Source organism: Lycorma delicatula, chromosome 3 (genome assembly GCF_047948215.1).
Source record: "Lycorma delicatula isolate Av1 chromosome 3, ASM4794821v1, whole genome shotgun sequence".
Lineage (NCBI taxonomy): Eukaryota > Metazoa > Arthropoda > Insecta > Hemiptera > Fulgoridae > Lycorma > Lycorma delicatula.
Genome location: NC_134457.1, coordinates 87,315,162 through 87,339,871, shown reverse-complemented (window position 1 = coordinate 87,339,871; position 24,710 = coordinate 87,315,162). Strand labels below are relative to the sequence as shown.

The 24,710-nt window shown below is 30.6% G+C and overlaps 1 protein-coding gene across 1 annotated transcript in view; it reads right to left on the bottom strand.

Moving 5' to 3' along the window:
• LOC142321774 (uncharacterized) overlaps positions 1-24,710 on the bottom strand; it is a 63,435-nt gene that overhangs the window by 26,216 nt on the left and 12,509 nt on the right. The window contains exons 4-9 of the mRNA XM_075360149.1: positions 17,647-17,736; positions 14,637-14,818; positions 8,240-8,429; positions 6,288-6,462; positions 3,627-3,860; positions 774-881 (exon numbers count right to left, since the gene is read on the bottom strand). Of these exons, the coding sequence (XP_075216264.1) occupies positions 774-881; positions 3,627-3,860; positions 6,288-6,462; positions 8,240-8,429; positions 14,637-14,818; positions 17,647-17,736 (979 nt within the window). The remainder of the gene's footprint in view (positions 1-773; positions 882-3,626; positions 3,861-6,287; positions 6,463-8,239; positions 8,430-14,636; positions 14,819-17,646; positions 17,737-24,710) is intronic.

The window sequence follows — 24,710 nt, the reverse complement described above, 5'->3', positions numbered from 1 at the left end:
ATATAACAAGAAATCTTTATCATGGAACACAAAGCTGAGACATTATCAAACAGTAGTTAGACCTGAAATACTTAACACAGCTGAAACACTTAAAACTAATCAGAACTGGAAATTTTGAAAAATTAGATACGATCAAAAGAAGTTTTAGGAAAATACTAGGACCTAAAAATAACAGTGAATCAGAATTCAAATTACAACCTAATAAAGAGCTATATTTAAAAGTTGAGAAACTAACAGATGTTGAGAGGAAAAGATTACAATTCTGTGGCAAATAGAATTGTAATTCTATGTCCCACAGGGTGAAAACAAATTAACTAAACAGATTTTTGACTTGCTAAGACATTACAAATCCAAGTCCATGAATTTTTGGGAAATAGAAAAAGACATGAAAAAATTAGAATCAACATAGGCACAATAAATGACAGGACACTTTTTAGATGTAATTCAGAAAGCAGATTTTCAGGAAAGGCAAAAATCAACCAGTGGAAAGAAGTGGACCTAGAAGAAAAGGAAAACAGATATAAACAGTACTATATACTACACTTCAGTACAGTGATCTGTAATGTTTAATTAATTTCTAATATAAATAATACTGTTAAATCAATCAAAATTCCACCATTTTTTTTTACGCGTCACAAATTGGAATTTTCAATCTTAGACCACCTTTAGAATTGGTGAGCCTGTCGCTCAAGAGGATCAGTATAAAATAACAAAGAAATACAAATGATCAAGACGATCAGCACAAGAAATACAAAGAGAAAAAAGCCAATTACCTGACATAGATGACACATCATTTTTAAAATGTAATCCTTCTAGTGAAATTAAGTTTTCATCACCATTAATCAGTTCTATAGAGTCCAGCACATTCAAGTCTTTTACTTCTGAAATAAAAAATAACATAATGGAAAAGTATTGTAATGTCGAATATAATTTTAGGGTTAAAATTAATTTAAAGTGGATCTAGGATACAACAAAACATGAAACAGAAGATGAAATCATTCTAATTTTTTACTCTTATGAATATGCAGGATTATGTATACATAGTCCTGCTATATACGAGGTCTAAATAAAGGTCTCTAAATAAAGTAATGAGACTAGTTTTTTCTGGCAACTAAAGTGGCAACACTGTAAAGTTACTAGTAAACATATGGTTATATGAACAGCTGATTTATATTAGATATTAATATTTTTGGTCTATTGTTGCCAAGTAAGACCTAAACAAACTTTTTGTGAAACGAGTTTTTGTTGTGCGCTATAAAATTGAGTGATACTAATTACGAGCAATGTTGTTTAATCAAGTTTTGTGTTAAACTCAGTGAGAATGCTACTGAAACTTTTTCAAAATTGAAAAGGGCATATGGAGATGACGCTCTCTCGTGAGCCCAAGTTTTTAGGTGGTTTAAAGCATTTTCAGATGGCCAGGAATCAGTTGCTGACGATCCACGCTCTGAAAGACTGTTCACAACAAAAAGTGACAACAATGTTGAGTGAATAAGAGACTTGATACGGTATGACTGGCAATTAACTGTCAGAATGATTGCAAAACAATTGAATTTGAACCATACTACAGTCCATCAAATTTTGAACGAATTGGACATAAAAAAAGTTTGTGCAAAATTGGTCCAAAAAACCTCACTGTTGGAATAGAAAAACAACAGGGTGGAAGTGTGCCACGATCTTCTAGGACGAATTGAAACTGATCCTATTTTCTAAAAAATGTTATTACTGGTGATGAATCTTGGATATTTAAGTATGATCCAGAAAGAGAGCAAGGGATGGCACACTTCAATCAAACTCACCATGTCCCAAAAAAGCAAATCAAAACCATGCTAATTTGATTTTTGGATAGAAATGGCATTGTTCATAAGGAATTTTTACCTACAGGACTGACTGTAAATAAAATTTTTACAGAGAAATTCTTGAAACTGAAGAAAAGAGCTGCCTGCGTGAGACCAGTCATCAAAGACAACTGGATGCTGCATCATGACAACGAACCTTGTCACACTGCACTCTCAATTAATGAGTTTTTGACAAAGAAAAACATAGTTTTTGGCAAAACATACTATAGTCCTCAACTACCTTATTCACCTGGCCTGAGTCTCTGCAACTTTTTCCTGTTCCCGACTTTAAAAAACACCTCAAAGGACACAATTTTCGAACAGCAGAAAACATAAAAAAAAATTAACCGACCATCTGAAGGATATTCCAGTTTCTGAGTTCCTAAGAGTGGGAAAACCATTTGAAGCGTTGCCTGGCTTCCCAAGGGAACTATTTTGAAGGTTATATAAGAGTCCATGTAAACCAATGGATAATAATCAATCCATAATTGGATTGTAAATAAAAAGTTTTTCTGAACTAGTCACATTACTTTATTTACAGACCTCATACATGCACTAAAATATGCACTTATCTATAAATTGCGAACTTTCCAAAATGGATTTCTAAATAATACATTGTTGGGACATCATTTGTGTAATATATTACATACAAAGTTTTACGAAATAATTTCATTTCAAATAAATAAAAGTTTATTTTTATTTAAATTTAAAACATATCTTTAATAGATTCTCTAGGATTACATTTTCAGATTTTTTGTACACTTCTTGTAGTTGAATATTAAAACCAAATGATGATACATTTAAATTCGCATTTTAGAAGAATGGAGGAACTGGCTTCAAACACAGGGATCTCAATTTTCAGTTAGACAACAGAACCCCTGGGCAGTTCTATAAGCAGTCGCACATCCAAATCCCAATCAAAAAACATCAGCCCTGTTGGCTAGATGGTGCCAACATATCATCGCAGATGAAGCCAGGATATTGGCAGACACAATTCCCATGCTATCACTATTAAGATGGAAAGATGAAAAATAGTGAAAGGGAGAGAGTAGAAGAGAGGATTATCAATCTATAGAGAGAGACTGTTTCTAATGAGTAGTTTACTGTTTCACCTAGGATCAAATTTTATGGAAATCAATCAACATTTACTTGAACATTACAACACACTATTACACATAGTTCAAATTAATTTTGAATTTGGATATGGGGGTTTCCCCATATCCAAACACCAGTTTTGGTGCTGTAGTAATATATTAGAATATGTGTTGTTATGCAACACTTACCCAGTTTGTAATGAATCATTTTTTAAATTACTTGAACGTATTCCAAAATAGTAAATGTGCATCACAAAATTGAAAAATTGATTTAGATAGGAAATAAATGGAAAAAACCTAATGTATATATGAATCGGAGAATGATGTACCGTGGTTATAAAACTTTAGGTTAGTGCCACACATTTTATAAATTAATTATTATTTATGCATGATCCACCAGCTGCATTTTATGTTCAAAGAAAAAAAGTTATGATAAAGGTGACAAACTTTTTGTGGCAAACATCAAATTTTTATCAGACATGGAAGTATCAGACACTGGAGAAAGGTCTTAAAATTATACAAATTTTGAAGATAGACATAAAATGAAAGCTAGAGAATATAATTTTTAAAAGAATCAAATATTTTTTAAACTGAATATTTTATACATAAAATTATGGAAAGTATATGTACACACAGGAAATGAGGAATTAATATTTAAAGTGATTTTATAGTCAAACACGTATTTTTACTTTACCTATATTTATATTTTTGTGAAATGTTTGTATATGAGAAGTAATTTCATCCTTTGATGAGAAAAAATGTCTACAGCCTCCCAATGGACAGCTAATTTTTTTTGAATCCAGTAGAGTTGATATGCCAGATCCTTTTTTTAAATTGGCACTGGAATCCATATTTTCAATTTCTTTTTTCCTGTGTTTCTTTATATGAACATATAAACTTGATTTGGCAGTGAATTGCTGATTGCAGCCTGAAATATAATAAAAAAAAAAAAAAAACATAAATCACCTGCAGATTTCAACAGATCAAAACATCTTTCATTGTATCAGACAATGTTTCTATTTCAAAAAAATACTGAAAAAAATTGAATATTAATTCATTTGAAAAATTAACTAAACTCAAAAAATGTTAAATTAATAAAAATGTTTTTTATAGTAAAAAAGAGGTTGAAAAATAATTTTTAAGTAATTATATATTTTAAATCTGAATTACAATTATGTCTGAAAAGTTAACAAATGATACAACAGAACAAAGATAAATTAATAATAGCAGATTTATAATAGTGTTAACCTCTACTTACACGATACATGTAAATCTATATACCCTTTGTTAATACTGACTGTAATCCCAAGGTAAAATCCCTAATTTTGGTTTAAAAAACCCATCATGCAACCTTTTTCTTATTTATTTTTATTTCATATTTTTAAGTCACATAAGCTAACTACTACTCTCCACTTTTATACTCTAGTTTCTCAGAATCTTTTTCAGTAACACGAGATTAATATAGTTAAACATTTTAGATCATTTATGTATTTAAAGAAAGCCAATATATCTTTTAATAATGGACCTATTATACATATCTGAAGCCTCAATAATAATTACGTAATTTCATATTATTATTAAACTCCTATTTGAGTATAATGTATATTGAGATCCAATTGTATAATTTAGTAGGAATTTTCTGTTCTATGCTTACTTACTTATCAATTTACATACTTATTGCTAGTCAATTATCATAAAAATAACTTACAAAAATTATTTAACAGTATGAGCATATACTTTTAAAATGGCCCATCTAACTCAGTTATATAGATATGATGCTTCAATATCTTGATATAAAATGTTTTCAGTCACTCTGTGGCCAATTTCAAAGATCATCGCTGTTATTCTTACCCTGGTTCAGCTGATCCAATTTTTGATAGGTTTTTTAAAATTAAGCAGACAAATTCAGAATGAAAAGTGTGCTGATTTTTCTATGTTCATTTAGCTCACCATTATATGTTTACATATTTATCATTTTCAAGAGTATATAGATTGGTCCTTTTTATGTATGTGTAAAGAGAATATTGAGGTTGTTGTCAGAATTAGTGGATTTGTGTCATATGAGGATGGCTGGCAAATGCTAACTCTGTTGGGCTATAAACAGCTTTTAATTTTTCATTGTATCGATGTTTAAAGCTGGTTCACATTTAACTGATGAAGAAAATTGTGCAACTGGAACAGTTAATTTACACATTCCAGAGGCACTATATTTAGTGATTTTCTTCTGTATTCTGAGTAACAATAGTGAAATTATTTTTTTTTTATTTAACATTTTATCCAGATATTTTTTAGATTTGAGCTATTTTCTCATTCCTTTTTTTATTTAAAGGTGTGTTAATGTGTATGTTAAAATACCTTTTTGTGTGTGCTAGGTATTATGTAATACTGAATTTTATGAGGTCTTCAGATGGCATGGATATGTTGAGTAGTCTGTAGAGCACACTTCTAATAAAGCAGACAGCTAATTTATGATTAGGTGGGTTTGAGGTGTTGTGAATAAGACTGTCTGTCATGTTGCTGATTTTCTGTATTTTTTTTTTGTGATTGTGAGTCAGAAAATTAACTTTTTTGTTACTCATAATCTGTAAAGTTAAATTTGTTTATGTTATAAATTAAGTTAATTTGTTTTGTTCATGTTATAAAAATAACATTATTATTATTATTATTATTATCTTATTCTGTCATTTATTATATGATATAATAAAAATGGTGTCAATATTATTGAAAAAATTATTCAATACAAAAAGACATCACTGATTTGTTTTTCATCTAACCCCACGATCCTTACTGTTTATGACTGGTTATGCCAAATTTGAGTAGAAACTGTGTCTCATATTACATCATCCACAACCACTGCACTTAGACTAATTCAACTGATAGTTAGATTATTACAGATCAATCAATTTTAAAAACTATTTTACAGCAATTTGATATTACTCATGTTAAACACTGCCAATAAGGAGATCTAGCAAAATTAAATTTTTGTAAATATCTATTGAACTTTCAACAAACAAATTTTAACAAAGTTCTAAAACACTTGCATATATGAATGAAAAATTAGGCTTCACTCCATCAGTTAAGATGATAAAAAATAAATTATCCAGTTGTTGGTTTGTAACATTCATAGGATATCTTTACAAAATCTTGAAGGTCATCTCATTTTACTGATGTGCACTTAAAAAGCAAATACACATAGTAAAATATATTACAGAAATATTCAGAAAACAAAATGAAACAAAGATGTTCTTCAATTTTGGAAATTAAACATTATGACAATAAATTACTAAAAATCAAACATAAAAAAATTATATGAAAAAAGCAGCATAAGGAAAGATATATTGTAATAACGTATTACCAGCGATAGGACAAACAAATCCCTTGGTTAAAAAATGTTTTAATGTGTGATCCTTCAAATGTTCAGAGCGCAGAAAAGCTTTACAACATAAATTACAAACAAATCTGCGTTCTTGCGTATGTTTGGCTTGATGACGATGCAGTTTACTTGATGTAGTAAAAGCCCACTCACAACCCTGAAAAAATATAGAAACATTAAATAATTTTTTTTCCATATATCTATTACAAAATTTTTTATGAACAATAAATTCTGAGCTAATGTTAAAAATCTTAATTATACACCAATCTATTATTGGATGTCAACAGTTACATAGTAAGTAAGATACAAAGGAAAACTTTGATGGATGCCTAAACCTTATCAAAATAAACTCAATTGTATATTTTCAAACATTACACTAATTCATCTCTAGAAAATAATAACCTCTTTCATACATGAAAACAAAAAGTATGATCACTTATTTACCCATGAAAAAGTGGATATAATGCAAGTTCCATATCATTTAAGAAACTGTTACAGAAAACTGTGAACATTTAACTATTATTTTTTTTAATGTGTATTATGTTTTGGAATAACATTTTAAACTCCTTCTGTATATTTTCTTAAGCTATAACACCAGTGATAGGGATGTTAAATATAACATAAGGTAATTATAAACATTGAACATTTACTTGATAATTTTGTACAATTCACTTAATCATAAAATAGTTGTAATGATTGTAATAAAAAAGAGTGCATAAATTTTCAACCTGTAAATGTGAATATGATGTATAGGTAAAATCATTAAATGCAAATTTTCTACAAATTCAAACTGAAAATAAATTATTTACCTTCCTGCAAATGTTCCACTGCAAGCAAATCACAAATTAATCATTTCAACTGTTCATTTTTCTTGCACATTACAAAAGTTAAGTGGAAAGAAGCTATATACAAATAAATAAAATTTTTTTTTTTTTTTAAATAGGGATTTTAGTAACTGTTAAGAAAAAGAACAAATTTAATGTACTTCAATTATGATAATTTAAGCATAAAAAATAAAATATTAAACATTCTATCACACATGACCTAGCACTACTTTTTCCCTACTCCGTGAAATCATTCATTTTTGATAAAAAAAATCATCATCTGGGTAGATAACACACAAACTATCCATACAAATTGTGTTAATGTGTGCTTCATATGTTATTGAAAAAGTAACTATTAACTTTATCATAATACCCTTCTTGACACAAGATAAAAGATTATTTTGAACTACTATGAAAATACATCATTCAGACAGTAAGTAAATATCCAGCGTGAACAATAATCACAAAATCACGTGAAGAATAAACAAACACAAAAATTCATTAGAAATGTGTATCGGTTTACTCCTTATAAAAATTGTCTACCTTAAAAGAAGCAATTAATAACGGACCTTTTTGGTTTACATTATTTACTTTATTTAACCTACTTTGTCCCAATTTTTAACTATTATTCTAGATATTTATCTCATTCAGTTTTAATATCTTTAATAAAGAAAAAAATAATAACTGCATGTTATTAGTTATAGAAAGTTTTTGGCAAATATTATAAATAATAATAAAAATATTTAAAATAAATTGAATTACAATAATGACAATATGGAACTATTATTGATAATAATGAAATGCAAATAATAAAGATGATCATAATTTACAAACGATGACTGTTTGTTTTTTTCTTTCTTTGCTTGCTTGTTTGTTTATTTATTCATCATGTGAGAGTATAGCTTAGAAAATTTCCAAAAAAAAAATTTTTAATTCCTGTTAAATTTATGTAAAAGATCTGAACCACATTACTCCTTTTAATATTTGCTATTCTTAAATTGCAAGTAGATAAATAAAATATGGTAAAAAAAAAAATAATAATTATTATTTCTATTACTAATTATTACTAATTTTCAGAAATTTTTTTTATACATTAATTAAAAATATTACCTCATAATTGCATTTATAAGGTTTAACACCAGTATGGCTTCGAAGATGTGCTTTAAGTCTACAAGGTTTATCAAACATCTTAAAACAATATTCACAACGCAAATCTTCTATACTGTGCAAATGGGTTCTGCTATGAGATTGAAGGGCACTTGGACTATAATATCGCTTCTCACAACCAATATAATCACATCTATATGAGAAAAAATAAAACAGAAAATAATAAAATTTACTAAATTAAAAAACATGAGTACCTAGTAAAAAATTCAATCATTTTAATTCCAATCTGTTATACCAAGGTGGATCTGTTAGTTCTTGCTATGCAGACAGGGCTTAGAATAAACAGATCTACAACAATTCTGGCATACTTTTTGTAATGCAAATACCTTAGAAAAGTGAAGTACAGAATAACATTAATTATGCTGTTCCAAGAAATAGAATGATAATAATCTGCTTAATAAGATAATGTAATACAAAAAGAATAATGGGTTATCTTTTTTAATTCTCATTGCAATAGATGGGATGCAAAAGGTAATAAAATAGGAATTAAAAATGTAATACAGATTAAAACAGAAAAGAGATACTGGATGTAATTAGCTGAAAAAAGTCTGGTAGGGGAGAGCTGCAGTATGCAGTTTAGCGGGGAGAAAAGTAGACTTGTGCAACAGGAAGAAGGAAGACATAGGAAAGGATTAATGATAAATTTACAAAAGAAGTTTTAGAGGGAGTTCCAGGTTTTACATTTCTGGAGATGGTAGGGTCGTAAAAGTATCAGTGGTAGGAAGTAGAAGGTATACAAATAATTAGTGAGGACTCAATACATTGTTGAAAAGATGTAATAAAATAATATAATATTAATTTAGAACAGGAACAATGATAATGATTATGATTGCTCATTACACCAAATCAATAAACAGATGTTTTTGGATTCCTACATAATCTTTCACTTGTCCACAGATACTGGTAGTCTATTACAGAGCTATGAACTGAACCAAAAACTTTCAATAAATCAAGATGAAAATTAACTTCAAACATTTCCTAGTCTTAAAAGTTTTTATCTTGTATGTTAACAGAATGTTAATCTAATAAAAGTAAAACCCAAACTTGTGTTTTAGAATTAATTCAACTAATAAATTCAGTGCAGATCTGATTTAAACTAGCAACTTTCTGAGGCAGCATATTAAACTGATTGTACGTCTAATGTAAAATAAATCATAATAGGAAGTTCTAAGCACACAACTCTCTTTAACATTCATTGCTTTTCTTTTAATTTAAGAAGAATAGTCTCTCCTAATTTCAATGAAAGAGTAAAAAGTTCAAATCAAATAGCATTGATTTTTGGCCATGGTGAATTGCTCGGTTAGGTAGCAAACCGCCTAATATAAGAGCTCTCAGAAAGCATCCTGGCATTTGTTAAAAGTATGAGTAACATGTAAATGAGGTGTTGTCTTGTACTGACTCAGGCTGACCATTCCTGAAATGTGTGGTTAATCTCAACATTTACAAAAACATTTTTCTTCCAGCACAACTATAAGTTTATGAAAATGCTAAATAGATTTTCACCAAACTGTGTATTATTGTTGCTTTTGGATACATAATAAAACAAATTGTATTAGTTATTCCATAACTGCAAAAAGTGGATTCTTTGCAATCTCCTTGTTACACTTTTTTTGGATATGAAAATAATAATAGTAATTCCTAACAAACATTCATAATCTTTTGAACTAATTTTGAACTGCAGTTCCATCTCAATTTAGAAATACAGTTTACTTTCTTTCTGTAGTAAAAACAGAAAAAAAAGGTTTTTTGTTTACTATAAAACTGACTGGTGATTATTTTTACAATTAAAATAAGGAAACCAATAAAACAACAGTTCCATGTTAAGTATGTTCAAAAAAGGTAACCAAACTTTTGAACTGCATTCTAATTGAGAATTTTAATGACCCACGGTCAGTACTAGTATGTGAAGCAGAAGGTTATATGCTATGTCCATATTTATTATGTAACACTCATGCTGTGTGACATTTACGTAAGGTGTGAGTGTTTAATGATTTTGATTTTACAATGAGTAATTTGCACAAACAACATTAAATTTCATGTGACATTCGGAAAAACATTTACCAAAACAATTTGATAAAACAAGCTTACAGCAATGATGGATTGTTTTAAGTCATATAGAATGTAAAGAGTTACTTAAAAGAATTATAAATAGACAAAATCAGTTTATGATGAGCAGTCAGGAAAAATCATAAATATTGAGAGCAGACTCATGTCAGCCTCACTCATGTCATTTAAGTCAATTAACTTCATCATTGTTTCATGTTGTCAGGAACTGTTAAGATTGCGAGTATATAGGTATGATTGTAAAACTATTTCAATTTTCAGAAAGGGTTGGGAAAAATTTTCTAACTGTGTGTCATGATCATGCTGACAGTAAAACGGTCATCGCTACAAATATATGCTTGAAAATTGAACTCCATACCAACATTACTATCTTGAAGTTTTACAATGACTAGAGGTAATGTCAGTAGGAAGAGATCCATATTTTGTGAAATAAGACTTGGTTGCTCCATCATGATGATGCAAATCCACATATTCAGGGTTAAGAGTTTTGTCCAGAAAGTGGAATGACTGTCCTTTCACAGCCTTTGTACTCTACCAAACTCACCCTCTTTTTTGTTTCTTTAAAGTCAACAATTTAAATCAGAGATTAAAAGAAAAATGAGACTGAAGGCAATTCCCATCCAAAACATTTTATAACCACTCTCTGGGGCGTAGATACCACTAGATAAGTGTATCATTAACGAAAGAGAACACTTTCAGGGGTGTGAGAGACCAATAGGTTCCAAGTAAGCCTTTAATATTTTTATAACAAAAGCTTATTACTTTTTTTAATATATTTCATATAATGAATTTTGTTATTTTGAAAAATAACAAGCCTGACCTAGTTACCACATCACCAAAGAGATGAGCACGAGTATATGTTTAACATGTCATGACAGCAATCTTTATTGTGGTGATCTGATTTCTCTTCCCTTTTCTCTTGAAATGGAACTTTCTAAATGTTCAGCTAACATAAAAAGTAGGACTTTTTAACTAGAAAAATATTCAGAAAAAATTTTCAGCATTTCAGTAAATTTTGAAATATGATCGATAAAATTTTTAATTACCATACCAAAACTAGTTCAGAGTATCATTTTAAGTATCATTTTAACTTCTATAAAATTATAATGTAACCAGTTTCCTACAGTTTTAAGGAAAATGTTTAAATTTGAGGTAATGTATTACAAATATTTCTATAGAGTTGAAGTCATATGTGTAATACAGAATGAATAAATGGATGTTTGTAGAACGCCTAAGGTACAAGAGGCATTATTCAAGGTTTCTTTCTCTAAAAATTATGATATTCATTATGGAGTCACTCCCTGAGAGAACACAGGAAAAGGTGTTACTTGGAGGGCTGAACATCACCCATATTTTGGTTACAAGCTGATTTCAATAGTAACAGTACACATCTGACCCAAGCAATGAGAAATCAGTTCATTCCTCATCTTTCCTAAAAAGCTTTGTAAAGATTTGATGTTATCAGACATGACTTGCTACTCCAGTCCAATGACCTACAACTATTGCAGTTGTGGAGCACAATATAAAATTGTTCAAAGAATTGAGAAAAAATTTAAGCTAAACTGCATCATATTACTATTATCTACAATAAAAATCTAGCTCAAAAGGCTAATAGAATGCAAACTCAAAACTGCCTTCACTCAAAAAGAATTGTCAGACTATCAGACTGTGTACTAATAATCAGATACAAATATAATCAAGTTGTACCTACTGATTATAACATAACATGAGAAAATAATAATCAAGGCATAAAATTATTCCTTTCATAGCATATAAGGATGGTCTGAAAAATTCTTGGCTTATCCATAGATTGCAACATTAGTCGCATGATTTTTTCCCCGCATATTAGTACAACTGTTAGAAGTTGTGAAATTGCAATTAGAAGTTGAACTGTTGTGAAACTGTAAATCATTCCATCTAACAGTTGGCTGCAGGCAGCCGTCTGAATCAATTGCGGTACGTGTGTTATTGGAAATTGAGAACATCAAGTATTGTGCAGTGATAAAATTCTTTATGAAAGAAGGTTGATGCTAACTGAAATTCATTAAAAAAATCGTAAATGTGTATATGGTGACTCTTCTCCTTCAATTTCCACTGTGAAGAAATAGGCGGCCAAGTTTAAATTTTGCCATGAACATATCCAAGATGATCCATGTGAAGAATGTCTGAAAACTTTTACCATACCAGAAATCATAGAAAAAATGCCCAATATGACTTTGGAAGATTTGTAAATGCAAAGGTGAATGAGATTGCTGAGACTGTAGGGATTTCAAAAGAACATGTTGATTACAATTTATAAGAAGAATTAAACATGAAAAAGGTGGATGCTGTGTGTGCTCACGGCAGATCAACAACGCATTTGCATGACACTTTGCAAACAACACTATGTACATTTTATGAAAAACAAGAAAGATATTTTGTGTGGATATATGACAATAAATGAAACATGAATTCACCATTACATACCAAAATCAAAACAATCCATGCAGTAGACAGAAGCCAGTTCTTCAACTCTGAAAAAGGCAAAGACAGTGCCATTGGCAGAAAAGGTCATGGCATTGATTTTTTGGGATATGAAAGGAATTCTGTTAATTGACTATCTTGAGAAAAGTAAAACAATATCCGGGGAATACTATTCTAACCTTCTAATGAAAGTGGACACAAAAATTTGTGAAAAGAGTCCCAAAACTGAAAGTTTTCTTCGCTTGTCAGTGTTTTTCATCAAATTAACAAGCAATTGTGACTGTACAAGGGTACTGGGCATGGGATACCATGCAGCCGTGAGGTGTAGCAGCATCTTGACGATGGTTTATGAGGTGAATGTCATGCGGGACTCTGTAATGTAGCCGAGTGGGAGTAGGAGGTCTATCTGCCTCTCCCTGGTGGACCAGACCGGAGTCCATAAATTTAACCTAAGTCTAGGGTTTGAACTAAAGTTGAGTTCACTAAGAGAACTAGGACTAAATTTCGTTGTTGTAATCAACATGTTTGGTGGTGTTACGTTTATTTGCCTCGAATTACGAGACATTTACAAAATTGACTCATAATAAGTAGAATTAGGCGCAGTTTCCTTATGGAACATCACTAGGCGGGTGCTTCCCCTACGGGGTTGGGATGTTCTCAATTCAATATATTTATTCTGAGCACTTATTGCATCATCCTTTGCCTAGCCTTATCTCTCTCACTCATCGCCACCTCACACTCCCAATCATACAACTCTCATCACTTCTTCATGCTGTCCTCACTTTCCTGATGCCACCCTTTCCAAAATTCCCTTTATATTCCTCCACTGACTTTCCACACTTACCTCTTCCACTGAGTCTCTCAACACTTTGGCAAGTTCCACAATATACCTCTCATGGTAACTGTTTCTATCCTCAACCTTCAACCTACCTACACCCCATTTGCATCTCTACATCCCACTTTCTTTACGTAAAATGGCCAGACTTGATCTAATCATAGCTTTAACCAAAAAGTGGTCAGAGTCGCACGACTATCTAAAATCCCTGATGCAAGTCTAGTTGTGACTAAGACATGGTCAATCTGATTGACCATATGCAATCCCAGGGCTTTCTATGTTCCTAAGTATGTACTCTTATGACAGAATCCTCTTTACTCTTAATTACGATTTTATTACTTTCTGCAAATTGTACCAACATGAAGTAATTATTATTTGACTCCTCATGCAGAGAATACCGACTCACAAGAACCCACTAGAACTTCCTGACCACTCTCTTACCATCTTAGCACTCAAGTCCCCCAGTATCACCACCATGTCAACCTTCTGAACCCTGTTCACCTTCTCAGGAGCATACACACACATTATAGCAGCATTTCTAAATTTCTTCCTCGTCCGCCTTCAAGACCATTGGTCAATTTTCACTTGGTACTCTAGGCTGTAGCACCCTACAACAGGGTGCTACAATCTGGAGCCAGATTTACCCTGGTTTTTTTAACGAGGTTGATACTCCTCCTGCTCATCCTTCCACAACATGTGCATGACGACAGCCTACGCGGGCCCTTGTCATGCAGGTACTTCACAGCACTTCCAAAGGAACACTACAGAGAAGAGATAATGGCGCTAGAACACTGCTGGATGAAATGTATTATTAAAGGAAATTATGTTGAAAAATAAAATTTTTTTGAAAACAATAACTCTCATTTTCATTATCAAGCTGAAAAATCTTCAGGCTGTCCTCGCAACAATACTAATTAAAAAATTTTATATAATGTGTCAAACATATCACTAAAATGAAAATGAGTCATTATTTCTTACACATATGGTGCATGTTCAGTGCCATGTTCCTTCAAATGAGATTCCATATTACGACGAGTCTGAAAAGCTTGTTCACAGCCAGGAACTGGACACAATAAATCTGCAGGTCGTTCATGTAACTTCAGATGAGTATGCAGATTGTACACAGTAGTGAATGATCGATTACAAGATTCAGCTGGACACTGAAATATAGATTAATAAATCAGTAATTTTAAATAAATATATTTTAACTGAAATTCATAGAATAAAACAACAAAGCACAATAATGTTTAAAAATTTACTTTCATTTTTTCAACATTCTTTCAAATTGGTAGTGAAATACAGTCACTGCTTAAACAAAATTAACCTACAGCTAACTGTTCACAAAGTATTTTTGCTTTTATTATTGTTAGGTAAAGTTAACAAAAATAAAATGACACACAGCTCGTATTTGCCAAAAGAAATTGGACTTTAATTAGAGAAAAAACAACTTAACCTTTTCTTAAATCATAACCTTAAAAAATTAAATGAAATTATGAAATAAACATAACTTAATTCTATACAGAATTTATACAAGGAATATCAGCTGAAATTAACATATCAAATTATAATATTAAATGAGATATCATTTTTCATGATAAATGAGATATTAAATTATCATTTTTCAAATAATAATTTTGAAAATCTACAATTAACAAAGTCTGAAAACGAAAGAATAAAAACCACCCTTTGTTACAAGTATATACTTATAACATCAATAAACATAGTGTAACTGGAAAACTGTAGCATTACTGACATATTTTGTAATAATGAAAAATTAGCAATGAACAAATGTCATTAACTTAGAAAAATAAACTACAACAATTCCAGTATAAAAAAGAGTTAATTACAATAATCAAATTGAAATAAGTAATCATATAAATAGAATTCATTAGTAAGTAAGCTTTCTTGAAAATATGAAATACATGAAATACAAAGAAGTCCAAAATCATAACTTCACATCAGGAGTTACTTTCTTTAGATTAATTTAAATAGAGTAATATAAATTCAGTTCATGAATAGATAAGAATTAATCTCTGCGACTAACAAATTACATTAAATTAAATGAAAGAGTTAATTACAATATAAACAAGTTGTAATAAGTAATCTTATAAAAAGAGTTCATTTAGTAAGCAAGCTTTCTTGAAAATACTTAAGCTTCTTAGCCATCCTCATGTTAATGACTTCCTTTTTCTAATTTGTAAAATAATATAATATCTTGATTGAGCAAATCAATATTTAACATTGATTAGAATTATTAACAACAGCAATAATGTAACACATTAAAAATTATGTAACATAAAATATAAATAAACTGTCTCAGTAAAATTGTTATTTTCCAAATGAAATCAGAAGTTTGTGCAGTTACAAGGGTCAATGGAATACAATAAAAAACATTCTTGAAAGCTGCTAAAATGCATATAAAATGTTATTAACCAACACATTAATGTTTGTGACATACATATTTTTATAATTCTGAAGTAGTATTCAATTACAAGTAGATTTGATAACGATAGTTGGCATTAATAACACATAAAATGTGCTACACATGAAAAATGATAACATAACCTTTAACTAAGCCACCTTGCGTGACTATACTTGAATGAAGCAATGTTCTATAAGTCAATCTTGAATTTCAAATACATAAAGTACAATTAGTTGAATATTTCACTGATTTTACTGATAACATAACTGTTTAATATAATAAATGAACTTATATAATAATTTGAACTTGCCTTAATCACACATAATATTTGCCAAAGATGAACTCGTGAATGAAAGTACACATGAATACATACAATTAATCCTAGGCGTAGTCTGCAATGGCGTATCAAAAATACAGAGGTGAAATGTTATTGAGAAACTGAGAAATATAGAGCGTCTCAGATTTGTAGTAACGAGATTGGAGAGATTCTGCATCGATAAACTTGGCTGGATTGTAGAGAGAGAGAGAGAGAGAGAGATATTATTCTCTCTCTCTCTTTTATAATATAAAAAGGTACAACATACATTATTTACAGCACTACAGAGACTAACATTCATTTCTGTTCATATAATTGCATTTGGTCATATTAAAAAAAATATTTGTGTACAGTGGGATGTCAATTTTCCAGATGCCCATCTAACAGGACCACTTATATTCGGACTTGGGAATTAAAAAAAATCTAAAATATTTCAACCGGATATGCATTTTTATCAATATTAGTTTTTACTGTTTTAATTGACCATTTGCAATTCACATAGCGCAAAACATATGCAAATTACAAAATTAACTTCCAAAAAGATTGAAGGAAACAGATTAATTGGTCAAACATAAAATATGTTGTAATGATTTGCATCAAAGGCCATCACACGAAAATGATCAAGAATGTTAGCCTATTGCTGTAGACTGGTTGAAGCTACAAAAAGAATGAGACTCTACACAGATTCTTTGTTTAAAGTGATTACATGATTTTGCAACTCATAAATGAAGATCAAGATTAAAGCAAGTACATATTACAATTTGTTTAAAAAAGAAATAGTTTTAATGGTGTTTTGATTTTTAAGAAATGATCTTTTTTTATAACACTTTTATATATAACATTATGTTAACTATTTTTATAAAACAATACAATAGTAAATTTTAATTGCTTTCAGATTATTTTTATAAATTCTGATTCTGCTATTAGAAAATTTTTACTAATTGGATTTTTATTATTATGATACTATATTTGTTTTATTTATTAAATTGAAGTTTGTTCTGAATATCTTTTTAATTTTACTGAAATACATTGTTTTTTTATATTTTCATTTTTTTCTTACGTATAATATCCATTAATCATAAGAATGATAGGTCCAGTACATATGACTTTAATTTTGGCTTTGCAAACATCAATTCAGATATTGGTGTACCAGTGTATTTAGAAAGTCAGTAATGTTAATTTTTTTAAAAATAAATCTTCATACAATCTTGAAAATAAATAGATTATTAAAAAATAAAAACCAGTATTACCTTGAATTTTTTTTTCCGGAGATGTGTTTCTTTGTGTCTTTTCAGTCTGAAATTTGTGTAGAAAGACCACTCACAACCAGAAAAATTGCACTGTAAAAATAACACAATTTCATTAACGAATATTACATTCCCATTCAATTAAGTAGTAGAAATAAATGAACATTAACAAATTCTTTAACCACCAAGATAAATTTATTACTGATGTAAGTAAGCATTCAATTTTGAACTCCTTTAAAAAATACATCAACTCCCTCTATTAAAGGTTTAAATATGATGAAAACTAAACAAACAGGAAGTGAAATTCACCAAAATGAAGAAATAAAAATTGCATACACTATATTATACACTATATATTGCATACACTATTATGTAATCTGTCATTACATAATTTTTTAATAAAATATTTAATCTCCTCAAGCATGATGAGAAATTTAATATGTACACTAAAGGTAAAAATTAATTAATTACAAGGGTCATTCAATAATTAAACAGACAAACATTTTTAGCGAAATAAATGCTTAATTCTGGCAATTGAAACTTTTGTTAACTGTTAGTTGGCAACCTTTCTGTTCAGACTCATGTATTCATTTCCTCTTTATTTATTGTAATCAAATATATTAACTATATAATCTTCTTTATGTAAATGTATTATGGATTTGTTTACTATTTAACTGGCCTAATTGCCAACTGATAATTATTTATAATTCTTAAAATGTATTACTGTAATATTATTCTAATTCTAGTTTTTATATCCAACACCAACACTACACAAACAGAAACATTATAACAATTAATTACATATAAAGACATGTAAACAACATTCATAAAGATTAAAGGATATAATTGTAATATTGCTAAAGATTGTTTTATTTATTTATTAAAAGATGAACCAGCGACATATGTTGAATTAGTATACCAAGATAGTTTGGTGGTTCAACACTTGCAAAGAGTGTTAGCTGTTTGATTAATATTTACATAAACATAATCTCTAAGTCTCACTTATGATGGCGTATACGCTCGAATAAAATACTTTTGAAGAACAAGAGTTCTGTGATCTGATTCTTACTTTCAGAAAATATACAACCAGCAGAAATATTCTTTCAAATGAACAAACAATATGGCAGTAGTTACATGATCTGGACGAGTTTTTACACATGGGTGGAAAAGGTTAATAGTGGCTGCAAAAGCGTAACTGATGAGCACAGTTCCAGGCGTCCGGTAACAGAGTCAACCTCGGCGTTAGATTTTTGTACTGATTCACTTATCCAAGAAGACTGACAACTTACAGTTGAACAAATTGCTAAAAATGTCAAGTAAGTGTTGGCACATCCTGATCCCATAGGGGAAGACACCCTCCAACCAACCCCTCTGTACCTAGCCCTGATGAGCTTTACTGGACGTCATCTTCTAAACCTCAGTATATGACATTTCTGTTGCCTCAGTCTAGGATGCCACTGATGCGAATGCAACAAGCGACATTCCCATTGGTGTAACTATTATTAAAAATAACAAAATGCATCCAGTCTAAAACAAGACTGACAAATATAGTCATCGAAGGAACTGTATAAGCTACCTACCTGAAAGGTAAAGTGAATTCACGTGCCACACAAATGCAGAAAAACAGTAAAACAAAAACACAAAAATAAAACTAATAACAAAATAACCAAAACGATATAACACTAACAAGAATTCGTAATAAAACAAAGTATGCAGGAACAAAACCAAGCAGGCACCCTACATTCCCTCCGCAATTCATTCCCTAGCCAAATAGTGCAGAAATCCTCCAACCACTGATCATTCAGCCTGGTCCTTCCAGTTTTGACTGATGAGAAGCATTGCTCCGACAGTATCCAGTCGACAAATTATTGTGGTGCGCTCCAGATCATATTTGGTGCACTCATACAACACATGGAACGCATCGCCCTGTACCCTACACTGTGCACAGACCTGCATCCAGCAAGCTGAACCTAGCCAGTCTACTCCTGAAGACCCCATGATCGGTAAGAAACTGAGTTACATATCTGTTAGGGGGAAACCCATGAGGACCCCACAAGATTCTAATGTCTGGGAAGAGATAGTGTGTATGTCGCCCATCAAAAACAGACATCCCATGTTGCCTGCCATATAGCATAATGACTTTAGGAAGACTTTAGAAAACTAGAGTTGACTTTAGGAAGTCAACTCACCCAACTTCTAGCAACATACCGCTCCTATGTCTAAAGAACTAGAATATCAACTGTTTTCACTCTCACAATCATAAAAACCCCTTCCTGTGAAACCGTCCAGTAACTACCTGTTACCATCAACAGTAATAGTTATTGGGCCTTCAATAATATACAGTAGATTCCGGATAGTCAGACCACTTCGAGATCGAGGTTAAACAGCCCTACTAAGTGATATTAACAAAAGATAAGGAGCTATGCACAAATACGGCATACGAGTGTATTTTAATTATTAGACTCGAAATTAGCAATTTACTATTCTGAATTTTACTTCTAATATTAAGATTACATGAACAATATTATAAATTACAACATAATAAAAATTTAATACTTTACTGTACAATGCATGTCTAATAAAATAAATACATTATTTACTATCCTTTTATATTGCATAGCTACATATAAAAACAGGACTTTTACATTTAAAAATAACTACTGTTCTGATACAATGCATTACTGAATAGTTCTGTAATCTTATATAATTAAAAAAAAAAAAACAAAATAAACAAAATGATTAATAAACAAAACAGCGGTACAAAATACAGTAATGATTGCTATTTATGAACAGTAAAATAAAAAATATTTTAATGTCTCTTACTTGTTTAAACTTCTTTTATTTTGTCGTTTCCTTTTAATACTTGACAATCTACAAATTTTGCACAGATTTGTAGTTCTTCTAGCAGGCTTCTTTCACTGCCTTCTTGTATAAAATACTGCTGAAATCTGTCAATGAATTTTTTTGCATCTTGTGTAGATACGTGTCTGACATCAGGTTCGTCTTCTTCAATCTCGTCCAGTTGTTGAGTACCAGTAATGTTTTTAATTGTTTCTTCATCACCGGTTTCATTCTCATGATAGCATTATATTTTTTATCTGTATTTGAAAACTCTTCAAAATTTTAAACCTGGTGCTGCAAAAAAATGTAATTATTGTCATCAGCATTGATTGTTTCAGTATCATTGACTTTTAAATCACTTTTGGCAAAGCAATTTCTGATAGTGCTACTTTTCACTTCATCCCAACTATCAGCTACGAACTGAATTGCTTGCAATAAATTTACATGTAAACTAACATCTTTAGCCATAGCCGAGGAAGTCAATGTATTCACGTAGACTTACATTTTTAGCTGTAACTGAGAAAGTCAATTTGTATTTCCTTCAATTTCCATGAAATTTGTATTTTATGTAAAATGTAACTTATTAGTTTACTTGTGTAGATAGATTTTAAAATTTTTATTATTTCCATGTCAAGCGGTTGGATTAAACTCGTATTCAGCGACAGAATTTGAATGTTTTGTAATCTATATTAGGATGCACAGCACAGTTATAAATATACAGGCAAATCTTAATGATTTTTTTCTATAATCCATTGTGTCCCAAGCACTCAAGCAATCATGAAAAATTAGACTTGTCGTTCACGCTTTTTTATTTAAATAGTAGTGCACAGGTAAACTCCCCATTCTAAAGAACACCATGGTTTACATGCTTTACCAATAGCAAGAAGTCTTAATTTGCCACTACCATACATATTCGTGCAACAAAGCAAAGTAATTTGATCCATTGGTTTTTTAAATCAGATAATGTGATGTGTTTATAACAGAGACCTGTGATTAAAAATAATTACAGAAAAATGATAACAGCACCATACCAATGAACAATAGACCCCAATGAAGATAATAAAAACATTTGCTTTGTCATAACTGCATGATGCCATCTATGTCGCCACACACTACTGTGCAGACCAGTGGTAGGAGTTACCTTCCTCAACACAACATTTAACTAAAGTCAAGTGATTTAAATCACTAATAAAATTGTGATATTTTAGAAGTAAAAGAAATAAACAAATGAGCAAATGGGCCTTATAAGCAGAATTTTGGACTGTTCAACCAGCGTAATTTTACACGAGTTATACCAATATGTTTCTGTTTTAACAAAAATGCCCTAATTAAATGGCTGCCGCGAATAACCGGATGTCCTATTAACCAGAATCCACTGTATCTCTATAACTACAGAATTTCATCCTATCCGCTCAAACTGACACAGCATACAACATAACTGCTTCACACATGCCCTTATACAGGATGCTTAAGGTTCTAAAATTGAGACCCCAATCTGGATTGACCACACGTTGGAGCCCAAAAAAGGTACTACAGACCTTTTCTGCAATGTGTTGAAGGTGCCTTTTGAATTTAAATTTCTTGTCAAGATACACCCTAAGGTACTTCTGAACTTGAGTGTACTTTATTTGATGGCCTGACATCAATACTTGAACTTGCTGACTCTCCCCCAAACAGCCTTTTAAGGAACATCATTGTGGTCTTCTCCGATCTGAAAGGTGTTGGCACAACTCATTCCATCAATCAAAACAAACCAAACTACCACAAGACTTGTTCAAGGTGGATTCCAGAGAGCTTACTGTTCATCAAAGAGCCAAGAGATTTCGCATTTTCACTGAACTCAAAAATTGTTTCAGTAACAAAGGTGATGCATTCTGGACAGGACTTCAACTTGTGATGTAACTTAGATACATCATTTTGAGCCGGATTCAAAGTGTCAAAGCATGCAAGAGAAACATCCTGAATCGCCTGTCCCTAAAATGCAACCATCGGCTAAGGTCATGTTAACCACCTTGTGGAGTGCCCATGATTTCATTTTCTGTGATTGCTTGGAGAAGCAATGCACTATCAACAGTCTATGCTACTTGGTCATGATTGAGAACAAAGTCAAGCCCACGTTGAAGAGGGGATGGCAGAGGAAAGGCAAGCTTCTTCTTCTAGACAACGCTCAACCTCATATGGCACAACTGACGCTGGAAACTATTGGTAAAGTGGGTTTGGGAGCTCCTACCTCATTCTCCATACAACCCTAACCTTGCCACTTCACTTTTATCTGTTTGGTTTAATGAAAGAAGCTTTGCGTGTATCAAGTTCAAAGACAAAGAAGAGGTAAAGGAAAAAAGGTATAAAACTTGCTTCAAGATCAAGGTAAAGAATTCTTCATTGAAGGGATAAGAAGACTCGTAAAAAGATGGGACAAGTGCAGAGAAGTTGGTGGGGATTATATGGAAAAACAGACAAAAAAACTGTATTTATTTAATAAACCATTTTTGCTGCACAGCTACTTGTCTGTTTAATTATTGAATGACCCTTGTACTATTCAATTATTACTCAATTTTGATTCCAAATTATTGAAGTTTACATATATAGATTTTTAAGGATCTAATAATTGATAATAAGTAAACTATACAAAATAAAAATAACTGCTAGCATTCAGATTTAGTTATCGCAACAAAATCTGAGAGTATGAATTACATTATAATATTAATATGAATTTACTGGATCGGAAAAGGCTTAATCTTCATCATAAACTGATCACAACATATTACTGCACCTTACTTATATCTTTATCATTAAAGAGCTACTCATTATCAGATTATCTCTTTATCTTAATATACAAAAAATGAATGCTATTTCTGGTATTAATTTTTAGTCTGTTACAAAAGAATAGACTAAAAAAGAAAAATACACTAAAAATAACAGGTTAAAAAAATATACATTTGAAAAATTAAACCAATGACCTTTTTTTTAATACAGCATTGGGGGTTTTTATTTATTTTTGTGTTGTTTGTAAATGTTAATGCAAAGAAACAAGTTTTTGATTTCATATGTACAAATTTTTTAAAACTGTTTTGTTTCTGTGACTTCAGATAAAAAAAGCAGTAGGCTGCCTTTCAATAAATGAAAGTATAATTTTATATAAACAACTAAATAAACAAAATTAAACTGTATTATTATTTTTAAGAATAACTATTATGATTTTATAACAAAATTAATTTATGAATATGTAACTGAGTTGAACATTTAGTAGTTCAATTAGACCTGAAGTTACAAAAAAAAAAAAATCAGGAAGGTTTTTTTAACGCTTAAAATTCCTGTAAAAGATATCACATTAAAAAAAAAAACAATTTCTACTAAAGTTTCTTTTGTCTAAATTTAAAACAATTATGAAAAAAAAATCATAATTACAACAAAAATGTATAACAATTTTGTGATATAAATTCCAAATTATTTATTGTAAGGTTACAATAACCAAAATAACATATTTTTAAAAACCTATTTGGTAGATTTCATAATTTTATATCAATAACAATGGGGAAAATAAACAATCAAAATTATTAAATAATTTGATTACCAATCTGCTAGCTGTGTGTCTCCCATCATTAAAAATTTAACATCCTATAAGTACAGAGATAATTATTAAGTACTTCTACATACACAGTCTATCTGAAAAGTTCCCGAACTAAATTAAATAAAAATACAGATTTAAAGATGAACGAATTTACTCACATCAGCCCTCTACATAAAACACTTCTAGTTATTCACTTGTTGCAGCATCAGTAGAGCCCATCAAACGCTGTGGAAAAATGACTTTGTGGGATCTTCTTCAACTGCTTGGTGCAAGCCCTTTGGATGGCCTGAATATCATAGAAAAAGCAGCCTTTCATCTTCAACTTGAGTTTCAGGAACAGAAAATAGTCTGTGGAGCCAAGTTGGGTGAATAGGGCCGGTGGGATAAGACGGTGATTTGATTTGTAGCATAATAATGTGTTAAAACTGTTGCCATATGTACTAGAGCATTGTTGTGCAAGAGAGTCCAACTGTCTGGATCCCAGTACTTGGGCCGGATTTGACAAATGTGACGCATCAGTCGTTTTATTACTTCCAAGTAGAATTTAGAATTCATGGTTTGACCAGTTGCGACAAATTCATGATGAATCTAGCCCTTTGGGTGGAAGAATGCAAACAACATCATTTTCACATTTGTTTTTTAGTCCCTGATTTTT